Source organism: Ranitomeya variabilis, chromosome 2 (assembly GCF_051348905.1).
Source record: "Ranitomeya variabilis isolate aRanVar5 chromosome 2, aRanVar5.hap1, whole genome shotgun sequence".
NCBI lineage: Eukaryota > Metazoa > Chordata > Amphibia > Anura > Dendrobatidae > Ranitomeya > Ranitomeya variabilis.
The window spans coordinates 463870006-463887787 of record NC_135233.1 but is presented as its reverse complement, the minus strand read 5'-3'; the positions used below and the strand labels follow the sequence as shown (position 1 = coordinate 463887787).

Sequence of the window (17782 nt, the reverse complement as noted above, 5' to 3'; positions counted from 1 at the left end):
CTGGTGGGCAGCGGCTGTGTCCTGGTGGGCAGCGGCTGTGTCCTGGTGGTTCTGTAAGTTAAAGACACACTTGCAATCTGCTCGACACATTGAAGTAGCAGATTGGGGTCTTCAAAACTTACTTCTAGCTCTTTAGCTGTGGTCCTGGTGGGCAGCGGCTGTGTCCTGGTGGGCAGTGGCTGTGTCCTGGTGGGCAGCGGCTGTGTCCTGGTGGGCAGCGGCTGTGTCCTGGTGGTTCTGTAAGTTAAAGACACACTTGCAATCTGCTCGACACATTGAAGTAGCAGATTGGGGTCTTCAAAACTTACTTCTAGCTCTTTAGCTGTGGTCCTGGTGGGCAGCGGCTGTGTCCTGGTGGGCAGTGGCTGTGTCCTGGTGGGCAGCGGCTGTGTCCTGGTGGGCAGCGGCTGTGTCCTGGTGGTTCTGTAAGTTAAAGACACACTTGCAATCTGCTCGACACATTGAAGTAGCAGATTGGGGTCTTCAAAACTTACTTCTAGCTCTTTAGCTGTGGTCCTGGTGGGCAGCGGCTGTGTCCTGGTGGGCAGTGGCTGTGTCCTGGTGGGCAGCGGCTGTGTCCTGGTGGGCAGCGGCTGTGTCCTGGTGGTTCTGTAAGTTAAAGACACACTTGCAATCTGCTCGACACATTGAAGTAGCAGATTGGGGTCTTCAAAACTTACTTCTAGCTCTTTAGCTGTGGTCCTGGTGGGCAGTGGCTGTGTCCTGGTGGGCAGTGGCTGTGTCCTGGTGGGCAGCGGCTGTGTCCTGGTGGGCAGCGGCTGTGTCCTGGTGGTTCTGTAAGTTAAAGACACACTTGCAATCTGCTCGACACATTGAAGTAGCAGATTGGGGTCTTCAAAACTTACTTCTAGCTCTTTAGCTGTGGTCCTGGTGGGCAGCGGCTGTGTCCTGGTGGGCAGTGGCTGTGTCCTGGTGGGCAGCGGCTGTGTCCTGGTGGGCAGCGGCTGTGTCCTGGTGGTTCTGTAAGTTAAAGACACACTTGCAATCTGCTCGACACATTGAAGTAGCAGATTGGGGTCTTCAAAACTTACTTCTAGCTCTTTAGCTGTGGTCCTGGTGGGCAGCGGCTGTGTCCTGGTGGGCAGTGGCTGTGTCCTGGTGGGCAGCGGCTGTGTCCTGGTGGGCAGTGGCTGTGTCCTGGTGGGCAGCGGCTGTGTCCTGGTGGGCAGCGGCTGTGTCCTGGTGGTTCTGTAAGTTAAAGACACACTTGCAATCTGCTCGACACATTGAAGTAGCAGATTGGGGTCTTCAAAACTTACTTCTAGCTCTTTAGCTGTGGTCCTGGTGGGCAGCGGCTGTGTCCTGGTGGGCAGCGGCTGCGGTCCTGGTTTATCTGTTACTAGCTGTACTACCCGGCTTCGCCCGGGTTAATGACTGCTGTTAGCAAAATAGAATGTGTTAACAAAAATTTATTCTGCACACAAAAACCACAAAACAAATAGATAGAAATGTAATTATTAAAAGGCAAAAACTAAGCAAATAGAAGCATTTCACAACATATATTAGCTTTGTTATACTGAGAATGTCTTTGTTGCCTATATTAACCAATCAGAGCTCAGGTTAATTAACTGTAGCAAAATAGAAGCTGAGCTGTGATTGGTTGCTATTGGCAGCCTGATAAATCCCCAGCCAACAGGAAGCCCTCCCCCCTGGCAGTATATATTAGCTCACACATACACATAATAGACAGGTCATGTGACTGACAGCTGCCGTATTTCCTATATGGTACATTTGTTGCTCTTGTAGTTTGCTTATTAATCAGATTTTTATTTTTGAAGGACAATACCAGACTTGTGTGTGTTTTAGGGCGAGTTTTATGTGTCAAGTTGTGTGTGTTGAGTTGCGTGTGGCGACATGCATGTAGCGACTTTTGTGAGATGAGTTTTGTGTGGCGACATGCGTGTAGCAACATTTTGTGTGTTGAGTTGCATGTGACAGGTTAGTGTAGCAAGTTGTGTGCAGCAAGATTTGTGCATGGCGAGTTTTGCGCGTGGCGAGTTTTATGTGTGGTGCATTTTGAGTATGTGCAAGTTTTGTGTGAGGCAACTTTTGCATGTGGTGCAACTTTTGTACATGTGGCAATTTTTCTGTGTGTGCAAGTTTTGCATGAGGTGAGTTTTCCATGAGGTGAGTTTTGCACGTGTGGCGAGTTTTGCGTGAGCCTAGTTTTGCATATGGCGAGTTTTGCATGTAGCGAGTTTTGAGTGGTGACTTTTGTGTTTCGACTTTTATGTGGCGAGGTTGGTGTGTGTGTGTGGTGAAATGTGTGCTGAGGGTGGTATATGTGTTCAAGCACGTGGTAGTGTGTGGCGCATTTTGTGTTTGTGTTCATATCCCCGTGTGTGGTGAGTATCCCATGTCGGGGCCCCACCTTAGCAACTGTACGGTATATACTCTTTGTCGCCATCGCTCTCATTCTTTAAGTCCTCATTGTTCACATCTGGCAGCTGTCAATTTTCCTCCAACACTTTTCCCTTCACTTTTTCCCCATTATGTAGATAGGAGCAAAATTGTTTGGTGAATTGGAACGCGCGGGGTTAAAATTTCACCTCACAACATAGCCTATGACGCTCTCGGGGTCCAGACGTGTGACTGTGCAAAATTTTGTGGCTGTAGCTGCGACGGTACAGATGCCAATCCCGGACATACACACATACATACATACACACATTCAGCTTTATATATTAGATATACCTGTATGTAATCTCCTGTATATAGTATATACCTGTGTGTCATCTCACCTATATATAGTATATATCTGTGTGTCATCTCCTGTATATAGTATATACCTGTATGTCATCTCCTCCTATACATAGCATATACCTGTGTCATCTCCTCCTGTATATACTATATACCTGTAGGTAATCTGCTCCTGTATATAGTATATACCTGTGTGTCATCTCCTCCTGTATATAGTATATACCTGTATGTCATCTCCTCCTATATGTAGTATGTACCTGTATGTCATCTCCTCCTCTATATAGTATATACCTGTGTGTCATCTCTCCTGTATATAGTATATATCTGTGTGTCATCTCCTCCTGTATATAGTATATACCTGTGTGTCATCTCCCCTGTAAATAGTATATACCTGTGTGTCATCTCCTGTATATAGTATATAGCTGTATGCCATCTCCTCCTGTATTAGCCCTCGTTCACACGTTATTTGGTCAGTATTTTTACCTCAGTATTTGTAAGCTAAAATGGCAGCCTGATAAATCCCCAGCCAACAGTAAGCCCACCCCCTGGCAGTATATATTAGCTCACACATACACATAATAGACTGGTCATGTGACTGACAGCTGCCGGATTCCTATATGGTACATTTGTTGCTCTTGTAGTTTGTCTGCTTATTAATCAGATTTTTATTTTTGAAGGATACCAGACTTGTGTGTGTTTTAGGGCGAGTTTCGTGTGTCAAGTTGTGTGTGTTGAGTTGCGTGTGGCGACATGCATGTAGGGACTTTTGTGAGATGAGTTTTGTGTGGCGACATGCGTGTAGCAACTTTTTGTGTGTCGAGTTGCATGTGACAGGTTAGTGTAGCAAGTTGTGTGCAGCAAGTTTTGCGCATGGCGAGTTTTGCGCGTGGCGAGTTTTATGTGTGGTGCCTTTTGAGTATGTGCAAGTTTTGTGTGAGGCAACTTTTGCATGTGTTGCAACTTTTGTGCATGTGGCAATTTTTCTGCGTGTGGCAATTTTTCTGCGTGTGCAAGTTTTGCGTGTGGCGAGTTTTGCACGTGTGGCGAGTTTTGCATGTGGAGAGTTTTGCGCGTGGCGAGTTTTGAGCGGCGACTTTTGTGTTTCTACTTTTATGTGGCGAGGTTGGTGTATGTGTGGTGAAATGTGCACTGAGGGTGGTATATGTGTTCGAGCACGTGGTAGTGTGTGGCGCATTTTGTGTGTGTGTTCATATCCCCGTGGTGGTGTGATTATCCCATGTTGGGGCCCCACCTTAGCAACTGTACAGTATATACTCTTTGGTGCCATCGCTGTCATTCTTTAAGTCCCCCTTGTTCACATCTGGCAGCTGTTAATTTGCCTCCAACACTTTTCCTTTCATTTTTTCCCCATTATGTAGATAGGGGCAAAATTGTTTGGTGACTTGGAAAGCGCGGGGTTAAAATTTCACCTCACAATATAGCTTTGACGCTCTCAGGGTCCAGACGTGTGACTGTGCAAAATTTTGTGCCTGTAGCTGCGACGCCTCCAACACTTTTCCTTTCACTTTTTCCCCATTATGTAGATAGGGGCAAAATTGTTTGGTGAATTGGAAAGCGCGGGGTTAAAATTTCACCTCACAACATAGCCTATGACGCTCTCGGGGTCCAGACGTGTGACTGTGCAAAATTTTGTGGCTGTAGCTGCTACGGTTCAGATGCCAATCCCGGACATACATACATACATACATACATACACACACACACACATTCAGCTTTATATATTAGATATGTATAATGGATCTATAGTTAGACCACCCCCTGAACTAGGTAATGTTCAATGATAAACACCCTACTAAAATGATGTCAGAAATGTTCATACAGGTGAACACCAAAACCCCCCCAAAAAGTTGCACGTTATACCATTCATTTCCATGTCCCAAAAAACAAAATTTTTTAATGTTAACACCATGAAAAAATATATTTGACACATTTTATTTAAAATAAATAACCTCTCCCCCCCCCCCCCAAAAAAAAAAAAAAATACTTTACAGGTTAACCTTTATTAAAAAAAATGAGCCCTCAACCAACCCTGTATTGCATGTGTAACCATTGGTACATACACCAGTTTTAAATTTACCTTTATGAAATAATACTACGGACATTTTATTATAATTTTTTTTTTGCACTTTTTTTTTTAAAAATCACAAGGAGCTGACATGCTCTTTATTTTAAATACAAGTACTTCAACTGCAAATGGTTATAACTGTAATAAAAAAAAATTCAACACTTTTATTAAATAGAAAAACCCCACACTCACACATTCAAACCACAAGCTGCACACCGCTAGACTTTTTTAAAAAACACATCAGATTTAAAAAAAAAAAAAAAAAAAAAAAAAAAAATTTAAACCACATGCTGCACAGACCACTATACAGTCAATACATCAGAAAAAGGCAAATAACCAATTATACAGCATGGACAAATGCACATGCCATCAACAAGACGTACCCAAAAAACATGCATGGTATGTGTCCACATTCAGGATCGCATCAGAATTTGGGCAGGATTTCCCATCAGTATTTGTAAGCCAAAACCAGGAGTGTAAAAATTAGGTAAAGTATAATACGAAAACAGGCACACTTTTGCTTTTATCACCCACTCCTGGTTTTGGCGTACAAATACTGATGGAAAATCCTGACCACATCCTGATGCAATCCTGCACATGGACACATACCCTCCCACATGAACAGGCATAAAATTGGCAAAGGCATAATATGGTGCAGGCACATGGTACAAAAGCACACAGCCGTCCAAAAATGCACACATACACATGCACGCACATAGCTTTATGCAAATACACATATGTACAACAAAGGCAGAAAGGTGAAACCAATCAGAAGACGCATACACACACACACATACAAAAGGCTGACAATCCTTTGGCTGAAGCAGCAGGTCTTCACAGTGGCTGGCATCATGGTGGATCTGGACTCTAGCATGGCACTGGCTGGTGCAGGACGATGGCAGGCCTCAGGTTCTCTTCAGGTTTTAAGCTCTTGCTGTAGTCAGTAGTACCTCATACACACAGAAATGCACAGGCACACAGATGCACACTAAAATTGCAATACTCACACTGGCTATGGTGGCTGGAGTCTTGTAGCAGGATGTCTGGAGTCTTGTGGCAGGATGGCTGGAGTCTTGTGGCAGGATGGCTGGAGTCTTGTGGCAGGCTGGCTGCAGTCTTGTGACAGGCTGGCTGGGGTCTTGTGCTTGGCTGGGGTCTTGTGGCAGGCTGGCTCTTGCTGGCAGGCTTCTTTGCTTCTCTGTGTCTTGCTGGCATATGTGGGGTTCAAGGCCCAGGCCAGGTTTATATAGATTTGGGGGTGTCTGACCAATTGGCAACAAAATACTTCTTCTGAGCATGCTCAGTGTAAAAAAAACGTATTGCAGCGCTGCATTGCGTCGTACGACGTGTCCCGACGCATCCGTCGCTCATAGGCTTCCATTGCAGCCAACGACGTATGCCGCAGGATGCGTCGCGACACGTTTTTTAGGCGGAGACAAAAAACGTTACAATCTACGTTTTTTTGAGACGACGTGTCGCCAAATTTCGACGCATCCGTCGTAAAACGTACACGACGTATGCCAATCCGTCGCCATACGTCGCCAATACAAGTCTATGGGAAAAAAACGCATCCAGCAAAAAGTTTTGCTGGATGCGTTTTTTCTGAAAAAAGACGTTTTGAAACGTAATGCAGTTAACGCTAGTGTGAAAGTAGCCTTAGTGGCAATGTGAAAACGTCAGAGAGAAACATATTCCTTGCTAGAAGTAAAAATCAATAGTGCATATAAATAGCAGAGTAGTTCGTAAACACTGTTTTACCCTTCGCCATGACAGCACCCACTGGAGAGATAGGGATCCGCCCCGAGGAACAGGAAACCTACAGAGACATAAAAGGGGGCGGTCCCCCTCTCCTCCTCAGTTTAGGTTTCCTGTTCCCAGGGGACAGGATCTCTGGATTCTTCGATACTACAGGCATACCTGGGCTAGACGCATCCGCCTGTGCGGTGTCCGTGAGAACGGCAGGGGATGCAGTCCAGAAGCAGCGTCGGGGGAGATTCCGCTAGACGGCTCCCCCCTCGTCTGGCCGGCATATGGAACGCATGGTCCGGGAGGCTGCTCGATTCCACAGGCTTTGCGGCAGATGTGCGGCCCTAAAAGGAGCTCCAAACGCGGACCGCCAGGTATGAGGTCCGAGTTCTGAGGCACAGCTGCAGCGGCAGCCGGCACACCGCTCCATAGCGCAGGCCGGACAAAGATGGCGGCCGCGCGTGTGTGGTAGCGGTGGGGGAAAACATCCCCATACTGCCCCGGGGCCGGTGAGCACTTCCGGGTCACCCACACAGCGGTGAGGGAAAGCGCGGTTTCGCGCATGCGCAGTACACCGCTGTGGGGAAAGAAAAAAAAAAAAAAAAAAAAAACACCGGATCTTGGCCTATAAAAAGGGGGAAGTTGCAACGCACAGGCGATGCAACATGTCGTCCCCAGGCAAGACTGTGGACCCAGCAGGTGAGCCAGCCAGCAGAAGGTCCTCAGATGCCAGCCACAGGAGTGAGACCAAGGATTCAAGATCCAGAAAGTCGCAGCCTCCTATTTCGGTACCGTACAGCTTCACTGGGTGAGTGTGATTTCCCCTCTGCCTATAAAGCTGACACCCTTTTCCACAAATGTCTTCTTCTCCCAGGCCAAAAAGAGACAGAAATCTAAGCACAAGCAATGTGCGTTATGTGACGAGCCTCTCCCAGATTCCCACCCCAAAAAACTCTGCAATCAGTGTATGGCGGAAACAATGCAGAGTCCATCCATGTCGGTCACAGATATACGGGCCATAATTAGAGAGGAATTACAGGCCATCTCACAAGCCAGTACCCCCCCCCTAAAAAATCCGGGAAAGAAAAGGCTATATCCAGCTCTGAGTCCGAGGAGGAAGGCGTTATCCACTCAGACTCCTCGCAGGCGTCATCCTCTTCCTCAACACATTCCGACATTGAGGGTCGAGCTTGTTTTCCTCTTGATGGGATGGACAACCTAGTAAAGTCCATCAGGAATACTATAGGTTGTGAGGATACAAAAGACGACCAAACTGCACAAGACATCATGTTTGCAGGGTTGGCGGAGAGGAAGAGAAGAGCATTCCCAGTAATTCCTGCGGTTAAGGCTCTGATAAAGAGGGAGTGGGAGAAACAGGACCAGAGAGGTTTTCTCCCGTCAGCCTCCAAAAGGAAGTACCCCTTTAATGATGAGGAGTTAATTTCATGGACTAAAATCCCTAAGGTGGACGCTGCAGTCGCCTCCACCTCAAAACAGTCAGCCCTACCAGTCGAGGATGCGGGCCTACTTTCTGATCCTCTAGATCGGAAGGCAGAGTCGTCACTGAAACGATCATGGGAGGCTTCCACGGGCATATTTAAGCCATCAATTGCCAGCACGTGCACAGCTAGATCCATGCTTGTGTGGATTGATCAGCTGGATCAACAAATCGAACAGGGGGTCTCCAGACAAAAATTGCGGGATGCGATACCACTAATTAGAGGTGCAGCAGCATTCATGGCCGATGCTTCAGCTGACTCTCTTCGCCTTGCAGCAAGGTCGGCCGGTCTAATTAATAATGCCAGACGTGCGTTATGGATGAAGAGCTGGCAGGGGGATACGCAGTCAAAGGCTAAGATCTGCGCTATTCCGTGTGAGGGTGAGTTTTTGTTTGGGAAAGCATTAGACGAGATCCTCAAGAAAGCAAAAGAGAGGAAAAAAGCCTTCCCTGACCCCTCAATTCCTTTCTATAGGAAGACCTTTAGGAAGAGGCCGTTCGGGAAAAGAACACAAAATGAAAGATCGTCACGATGGGCCACAAGAGAGGGAAAACAGGGTGGCACTATGTTCAAAGGCCCCCCCTTCCGTAGAGACAATAAATTCTGAAACACCAGACACCCCAGTAGGGGGCAGGTTAAAATTTTTCTTTCCCCAATGGCGAAAAATCACGTCAAGTTCCTGGGTGCTAAATATTATTAAGGAAGGAATGAAAATAGAATTCCTCCAAATTCCCCATGATTCCTTTATTTTAACAGCCCTTTCCTCACCAGTGCAACAGAAGGCCCTTGAACTGGAAATTAGAAGTCTTATAGTTAAAAATGTTTTAGTTAGGGTGCCAAAGGGACAAGAGGGTAAAGGGTTCTACTCTCCGTTATTTTTAATCCCTAAACCCGATGGTTCATTTCGAACAATTATAAATCTTAAAAAACTCAATACGTTTATTAAAAATTATACGTTTAAAATGGAGTCTATTAGATCGGCCATTAAGCTCCTTTTTCCAAATTGTAGAATGGGCGGCATTGATTTAAAAGATGCCTACTACCATCTCCCTATCCATAGTAGGTATCAAAAATACTTAAGAGTGGCAGTAACTCTTGAGGGGGAGATTCATCATTTCCAGTATACAGCCATGCCCTTCGGTCTCTCCACGGCACCCAGGATCTTCACGAAGGTAATGTTAGAAGTAATGGCCTACCTTCGCCAGAGAGACACATTAATCATTCCCTACTTAGATGATTTTTTAGTTGTAGGAAATTCATCCCTTCAGTGTGCGGAACGATTAGCTGACACTGTCTCGTCCTTAGAAAGCCTGGGCTGGATCGTCAACTATAAAAAATCCAGACTCACCCCACTTTCTCTTCAGACATTTTTGGGATTTAGTCTAGATTCCATAAAGCAAAAATGTCTACTTCCCCAAGAAAAAATATCTCTTATAGAGGGTAAAGTTGTGGCGGCCATTCACAAACCTCAAATGTCCCTGAGAGCAGGAATGTCCTTGCTAGGATCCCTCTCCTCCTGTACTCCAGCCGTTCAGTGGGCACAACTTCATACCCGAACATTACAACATCAGATACTTCGGGAACAGAGAAAATTTCTGGGGCATCTTGAATCGAAAATAACTTTATCTGAGAAAGTCTTATCCTCCTTAGAATGGTGGCTAAATAAAGACAACCTAGCGGGGGGTGTCCCTTGGGTAATATCACCATCCCACACGATAACTACGGACGCTAGTCCCCACGGGTGGGGCGCACACATGGGAGATAGATTCTGCCAGGGAACCTGGGATAAGAATGAGGATTTATATTCATCAAACCTAAAAGAATTGAATGCGGTAAACTATGCACTGCGTCAATTTCTCCCACAGCTACGAGGAAGCCACGTCCGAATCTGTTCAGACAACACTACGACAGTGGCGTATTTAAACAAACAAGGCGGCACAAGATCAGACGCAAATGTAATGTCTTCCGCAAACAGTACCTTAATCCTGGCCGAAAAGCATCTGTTGTCCCTCTCGGCAGTCCACATCAAAGGAGAGGACAATCAACAAGCGGACTTCCTAAGTCGACACACTCTTCATCAAGGAGAATGGTGTCTCAATCCTCACATTTTCCACAAGATAACATTGTTATGGGGCAAACCCCAAATAGACCTGTTCGCTACAAAACAAAACAAACAAGTCCACAAATTCGCATCTCGGTCCCGTGCAGATCACCCGGACATTCTAGATGCTCTTCAAACACCATGGCAATTCAAGCTGGCGTATGCTTTCCCTCCGATAATTCTGCTTCCACAAGTAATACGGAAAATCAGGGAAGAGCAGGCCAGGATAATACTAATAGCGCCATTCTGGCCCAAGAGACCATGGTTCTCGTGCCTGCGGTCGATGTCGGTGACGGATCCTTGGGTCCTTCCCTCAATCCCAAACCTTCTCTCCCAGGGACCTTTCTTCCACCCTCAGGTGGACAGCCTCCACCTGACGGCCTGGAATTTGAAAGGCAGATATTAAATTCCAGGGGGTTTTCAAAAGGCCTAATTGATACACTCCTGCTTAGCAGGAAACCATCTACAACAAAAATTTACACCAAAGTATGGAAGAAGTTTCTTCAGTTCCATACTAGTTCAAACCCCTCTGAAGTCCCAATAAAATCTATACTAGAATTTCTGCAGAAAGGGAAAGAGTTAGGTCTGTCAGTTAACACACTAAAGGTCCAGGTGTCCGCTCTGGGTGCCCTCTATGGCCATAATATTGCTGGTAATAAATGGGTATCCCGCTTCATCACGGCCTGTGAACGAGTTACTCCTATCCACATACCTAGAGTAGCTCCGTGGGATCTAAATCTAGTCTTAGACTCTCTAACAGAATCTCCGTTTGAGCCTATAGACACAGCATCTTTAAAACACTTGTCGTTAAAAACAGCCTTCTTAGTAGCCTTAACATCGGCTAGAAGAGTCAGCGACATTCAGGCCTTGTCGATAGATCAACCTTACCTTCTCACATTTCATGACAGACTAATCTTAAAACCGGACCCCCTATACCTTCCTAAGGTAGCAGGGAAGTTCCACAGGTCACAGGAGATACATCTTCCTACTTTCTTTAAAGACCCCTCTACTCCTGAAGAACAAAAATTCCATACTCTAGACGTCAGGAGAGTAGTTTTGCAATATATTGAGAAAACTAGTAGTTGGAGGCAGAGTAGGGCTCTGTTCATATCCTTCCAGGGCAAAAAGAAAGGATATGGAGTCACAAGAGCAACATTATCCAGGTGGATAAGAGACGCTATCCGGTTGGCCTATTCCATGAAAAATGAAGAACCTCCGGAGGGCATCAAAGCACATTCCACCAGAGCCATGGCTTCTTCCTGGGCCGAAAAAGGGAACGTGCCAATCGAAGATATATGTAAGGCTGCAACTTGGTTGGCTCCTTCCACTTTCTATAATCACTACCGGCTCGACCTGTCTTCTGACTCTGACCTACACTTTGGCAGGACTATCCTCAGCACGGTGGTCCCCCCCTAGGTGTTGGTCTCTGGAAATCTCTCCAGTGGGTGCTGTCATGGCGAAGGGTAAATAGCCGGATTACTTACGGTAATGCTCTTTTAATGAGTCCATGACAGCACCCAGTCACATCCCTCCCTAATAAAAGCCAATGTAATTACTTCTATGAAGTTTATATTCTGATGATACATTGTGATGATTGACTAACACTGGCGGTCCTCCGGGTACTCTGAAATTAAACTGAGGAGGAGAGGGGGACCGCCCCCTTTTATGTCTCTGTAGGTTTCCTGTTCCTCGGGGCGGATCCCTATCTCTCCAGTGGGTGCTGTCATGGACTCATTAAAAGAGCATTACCGTAAGTAATCCGGCTATTCTCCTTCCCCCATCACAGCACCACGGAGAGAGGGAATCTGCCTCTCAGGGACAGGAAACCTACAGATAAAAAGGGCGGTACCTATCCCTCTCATCAGTTGGTTTCCTGTCCCTGATAGGGAACTATCAGTATGGCGTACCTGAAGAATAGACGGTGTCCAGGCCTGGCCAGACCGGTACAGGCAATGGGGTTCCCTTGCTACGGCTGGTGCGGTGTCCTGAAGTCGCCACCGCTGGGACCGAGGAGGTCTTTCAGGGTGTGTGTGGGGGGAGCGCAGGTGCTGCTTATTAGTATTATGGTTAAAATGTTTATTTTTTGGCAATAACCTGGAGGTCCACCTATGCTCTATAAACCAAATGATGTGAGGGAGAGGTACCACCCTTTTTATCTGTAGGTTTCCTGTCCCTGAAGGGCAGCTCCCCCCCTCTCTGTGGTGCTGTCATGGGTCCTGAGAAATCCCGTTACCGGTAGCTCTTTTTGATTAAAAAAAAAACGTAAAAGCCATACCACCAATTCCAAAGTGCCCAATTAGGATGGTCCTAAGGTCTAGTATTCAAATTTGTGGTAATGTGGTTTGCGGCTTTGAGTCATGGCTTAAATGAGTTGGCCAGTCCAAATCAATAAGTCTTCAGTCACTCTGTGTGACTGCAGACTTATGAATCCCCACATATGCATACACAGTGCACTACTGGGATTTGTCGGTTTCTGACCCAAGACTGGAGGGAATGTTTGAGTTATACATACTCCTAGTCAGTGGTCAGGGCCGTCCAGTGGGCATGGCTGACTAGAGGGTGCAGCCTTTCTCCATACAAATGTATGACCCTATCCACTTGCTGGGTGTATGTATAACTCATACATACGCTCTGGTCCCGGCTCAGAAACTGGCGAATCCCTGCAGCGCTCAGTGCCTGCATCGGGGGGGATTCATAGTCACACAAAGTGACTGACTGCAGACTCATCGATTTGGTTCGGACAACCCCTCAAGACGTACATACACATTAGACCATAGTCAGCCAACAGTGTAATGTGTATGGGCTTCCCGACTCTCTTCCCTGACAGATGATGATGGGGGAGCGAAGAATCTGGCACATTGGATTTCCATTTGATGATTTTTATTTTTTTTTAAGAGGTGAACTTTTTCCAAAGGAGTCTTGCAGTCTCGCTCTCGTAGAGAGCACAGGAGCACTTGGCCAAGCCATTTCTTCGGTGTTCGGGCAGATGGGAGAGATGACTGTCCTGAACCATCTTTTGGCCAACAACTATCTTATACGTTTGGTGGCATACAGGCAGTGTATCACTAACAGTTTATTAATGGTGCTTTCTGTTGGCCCTAGCAACCAGATGTTTGGGGTGGCAGCTAATGGCATAGTTGCTACAGAACTTTCTTGGAACTGAAGACCTGTCTCCTGACCTGCGATAACTGATTCAAATTTATCTGCAGCACTTTGCTGAAGCCAGGAGACCCAGTGGTCAGGCTGGGGTTTCTGATCCGATCATGATGTTTGTTTCACAAACATATGAAACCAGCCTTTAACCCCTTCACCCCCAAGGGTGGTTTGCACGTTAATGACCGGGCCAATTTTTACAATTCTGACCACTGTCCCTTTATGAGGTTATAACTCTGGAACGCTTCAACGGATCTTGGCGATTCTGACATTGTTTTCTCGTGACATATTGTACTTCATGATAGTGGTAAAATTTCTTCGATATAAGTTGCGTTTATTTGTGAAAAAAACGAATATTTGGCGAAAATTTTGAAAATTTCGCAATTTTCCAACTTTTAATTTTTATGCCCTTAAATCACAGACATATGTCACGCAAAATACTTAATAAGTAACATTTCCCACATGTCTACTTTACATCAGCACAATTTTGGAACCAAAATTTTTTTTTGTGACGGAGTTATAAGGGTTAAAAGTTGACCAGCAATTTCTCATTTTTACAACACCATTTTTTTTTTAGGGACCACATCTCATTTGAAGTCATTTTGAGGGGTCTATATGATAGAAAATACCCAAGTGTGACACCATTCTAAAAACTGCACCCCTCAAGGTACTCAAAACCACTTTCAAGAAGTTTATTAACCCTTCAGGTGTTTCACAGGAATTTTTGGAATGTTTAAATAAAAATGAACATTTAACATTTTTTCACACAAAATTTATTTCAGATCCATTTTTGTTTTATTTTACCAAGGGTAACAGGAGAAAATAGACCCCAAAATTTGTTGTACAATTTGTCCTGAGTATGCTGATACCCCATATGTGGGGGTAATCCACTGTTTGGGCGCATGGCAGAGCTCGGAAGGAAAGGAACGCCATTTGACTTTTCAATGCAAAATTGACTGGAATTGAGATGGGACGCCATGTTGCATTTGGAGAGCCCCTGATGTGCCTAAACATTGAAACCCCCCACAAGTGACACCATTTTGGAAAGTAGACCCCCTAAGGAACTTATCTAGATGTGTGGTGAGCACTTTGACCCAACAAGTGCTTCACAGAAGTTTATAATGCAGAGCCGTAAAAATAAAAAATCATATTTTTTCACAAAAATGATCTTTTCGCCCCCAATTTTTTATTTTCCCAAGGGTAAGAGAAGAAATTGGACCCCAAAAATTGTTGTGCAATTTGTCCTGAGTACGACGATACCCCATATGTGGGGGTAAACCACTGTTTGGGCGCATAGCAGAGCTCGGAAGGGAAGGAGCGCTATTTTACTTTTCAATGCAAAATTGACTGGAATTAAGATGGGATGCCATGTTGCGTTTGCAGAGCCCCTGATGTGCCTAAACATTAAAAAACCCCACAAGTGACACCATTTTGGAAAGTAGACCCCCTAAGGAACTTATCTAGATGTGTTTTGAGAGCTTTGAACCCCCAAGTGTTTCACTACAGTTTATAACGCAGAGCCGTGAAAAAAAATTCTTTTTTTTTTTTCACAAAAATGATTTTTTAGCCCCCAGTTTTGTATTTTCACAAGGGTAACAGGATAAATTGGACCTCAAAATTTGTTGTCCAATTTGTCCTGAGTATGCTGATACCCGATATGTGGGGGGGAACCACTGTTTGGGCGCATGACAGAGCTCGGAAGGGAAGGAGCGCCATTTGGAATGCAGACTTAAATGGATTGGTCTGCAGGCGTCACGTTGCATTTGCAGAGCCCCTGATGTACCCAAACAGTACAAAACCCCCACAAGTGACCCCATATTGGAAACTAGACCCCCCAAGGAACTTATCTAGATGTGTTGTGAGAACTTTGAACCCCCAAGTGTTTCACTACAGTTTATAACGCAGAGCCGTGAAAATAAAAATTCTTTTTTTTTTTCACAAAAATGATTTTTTTAGCCCCCAGTTTTGTATTTTCACAAGGGTATCAGGATAAATTGAACCCAAACAGTTGTTGTCTAATTTGTCCTGAGTATGCTGATACCCCATATGTGGGGGGGAACCACTGTTTGGGCGCATGACAGAGCTCGGAAGGGAAGGAGCGCCATTTGGAATGCAGACTTAAATGGATTGGTCTGCAGGCGTCACGTTGCATTTGCAGAGCCCCTGATGTACGCAAACAGTACAAACCCCCCACAAGTGACCCCATATCGGAAATTAGACCCCCCAAGGAACTTATCTAGATGTGTTGTGAGAACTTTGAACCCCCAAGTGTTTCACTACAGTTTACAACGCAGAGCCGTGAAAATAAAAAATCTTTTTTTTCCCCCACAAAACTTATTTTTTGGCCCCCAGTTTTGTATTTTCCTAAGGGTAGCAGGAGAAATTGGACCCCAAAAGATGATGTCCAATTTGTCCTGAGTACGCTGATACCCCATATGTTGGGGTAAACCCCTGTTTGGGCACACGGGAGAGCTCGGAAGGGAAGGAGCACGGTTTTCCTTTTTCAACGCAGAATTGGCTGGAATTCAGATCGGATGCCATATCCCGTTTGGAAAGCCCCTGATGTGCCCGAACAGTGGAAACCCCCCAATTATAACTGAAACCCTAATCCAAACACACCCCTTACCCTAATCCCAACAGTAACCCTAACCACTCCTCTAACCCAGACACACCCAACCCTATTCCCAACCGTAAATGTAATCCAAACCCTAACCCTATCTTTAGCCCCAACCCTAACTGTAGCCCCAATCCTAGCCCCAACCCTAGCCCTAACCCTAGCAATAACCCTAGCCCTAACTCTAGTCCTAACTCTAGCCCTAACCCTAACCCTAATGGGAAAATGGAAATAAATACATTTTTTAATTTTTTTTGTTTTTCCCTAACTAAGGGGGTGATGAAGGGGGGTTTGATTTACTTTTATAGCGGGTTTTTTAGCGGATTTTTATGATTGGCAGCCGTCACACACTGAAAGACGCTTTTCATTGCAAAAAATATTTTTTGCGTTACCACATTTTGAGAGCTGTAATTTTTCCATATTTGAGTCCACAGAGTCATGTGAGAACTTGTTTTTTGCGGGATGCGTTGACGTTTTTATTGGTAACATTTTCGGACACGTGACATTTTTTGATCGCTTTTTATTCCGATTTTTGTGAGGCAGAGTGATCAAAAACCAGCTATTCATGAATTTCTTTTTGGGGAGGCGTTTATACCGTTCCGCGTTTGGTAAAATTGATAAAGCAGTTTTATTCGTCGGGTCAGTACGATTACAGCGATATCTCATTTCTATCATTTTTTTATGTTTTGGCGCTTTTATACGATAAAAACTATTTTATAGAAAAAATAATTATTTTGGTATCGCTTTATTCTCAGGACTATAACTTTTTTATTTTTTTGCTGATGATGCTGTATGGCGGCTCGTTTTTTGCGGGACAAGATGACGTTTTCAGCGGTACCATGGTTATTTATATCAGTCTTTTTGATCGCGTGTTATTCCACTTTTTGTTCGGCGGTATGATAATAAAGCGTTGTTTTTTGCCTCGTTTTTTTTTTTTTTTTCTTACGGTGTTTACTGAAGGGGTTAACTAGTGGGCCAGTTTTATAGGTCGGGTCGTTACGGACGCGGCGATACTAAATATGTGTACTTTTATTGTTTTTTTTATTTTATTTAGATAAAGAAATGTATTTATGGGAATAATATTTTTTTTTTTTTTTTCATTATTTTGGAATATTTTTTTTTATTTTTTTTTACACATTTGGAAATTTTTTTTTTTACTTTTTTACTTTGCCCCAGGGGGGGACAATACAGATCGGTGATCTGTCAGTTTGCATAGCACTCTGACAGATCACCGATCTGCGAGAAGTGCAGGCTGCTTCACAGTGCCTGCTCTGAGCAGGCTTCTGTGAAGCCACCTCCCTCCCTGCAGGACCCGGATCCGCGGCCATCTTGGATCCGGGTCTGGAGCAGGCAGGGAGGGAGGTAAGACCCTCGCAGCAACGCGATCACATCGCGTTGCTGCGGGGGGCTCAGGGAAGCCCGCAAGGAGCCCCCTCCCTGCGCGATGCTTCCCTGCACCGCCGGCACATCGCGATCATGTTTGATCGCGGTGTGCCGGGGGTTAATGTGCCGGGGGCGGTCCGTGACCGCTCCTGGCACATAGTGCCGGATGTCAGCTGCGATATGCAGCCGACACCCGGCCGCGATCGGCCGCGCTCCCCCCGTGAGCGCGGCCGATCGCGTATGACGTACTATTCCGTCCTTGGGAAGTAGGGCCCACCCCACATGGACGGAATAGTACGTCTAATGACAGAAAGGGGTTAAGGGGTTGTCCAGGCTTGAGAGCAAAGTTTGCAGTGACTCTGTGACTACAGTCTGCTGAATCAAAAACAACCTGCGCTGTACTCCGTCATCAGTCCTCAGTATTGACGGTGTGAGCAGGAGATAATGTGAATGCATGGATGCGATTTGCATACTTGCAG

At 45.4% G+C, this 17782-nt stretch overlaps 2 protein-coding genes across 2 annotated transcripts in view; both read left to right on the top strand.

Annotated features, from left to right (window-relative positions):
- Positions 1–17782, top strand: part of NXF1 (nuclear RNA export factor 1) — an 88435-nt gene that overhangs the window by 7715 nt on the left and 62938 nt on the right. The gene's annotated exons all lie outside the window — the stretch shown is intronic.
- On the top strand, positions 6567–13316 carry LOC143808959 (uncharacterized). The gene is made up of 3 exons (XM_077292136.1): positions 6567–8432; positions 8527–10007; positions 12981–13316. The coding sequence occupies exons 1-3, from the start codon at positions 7763–7765 to the stop codon at positions 13314–13316; spliced, it is 2487 nt and encodes an 828-aa protein (XP_077148251.1). The 5' UTR covers positions 6567–7762.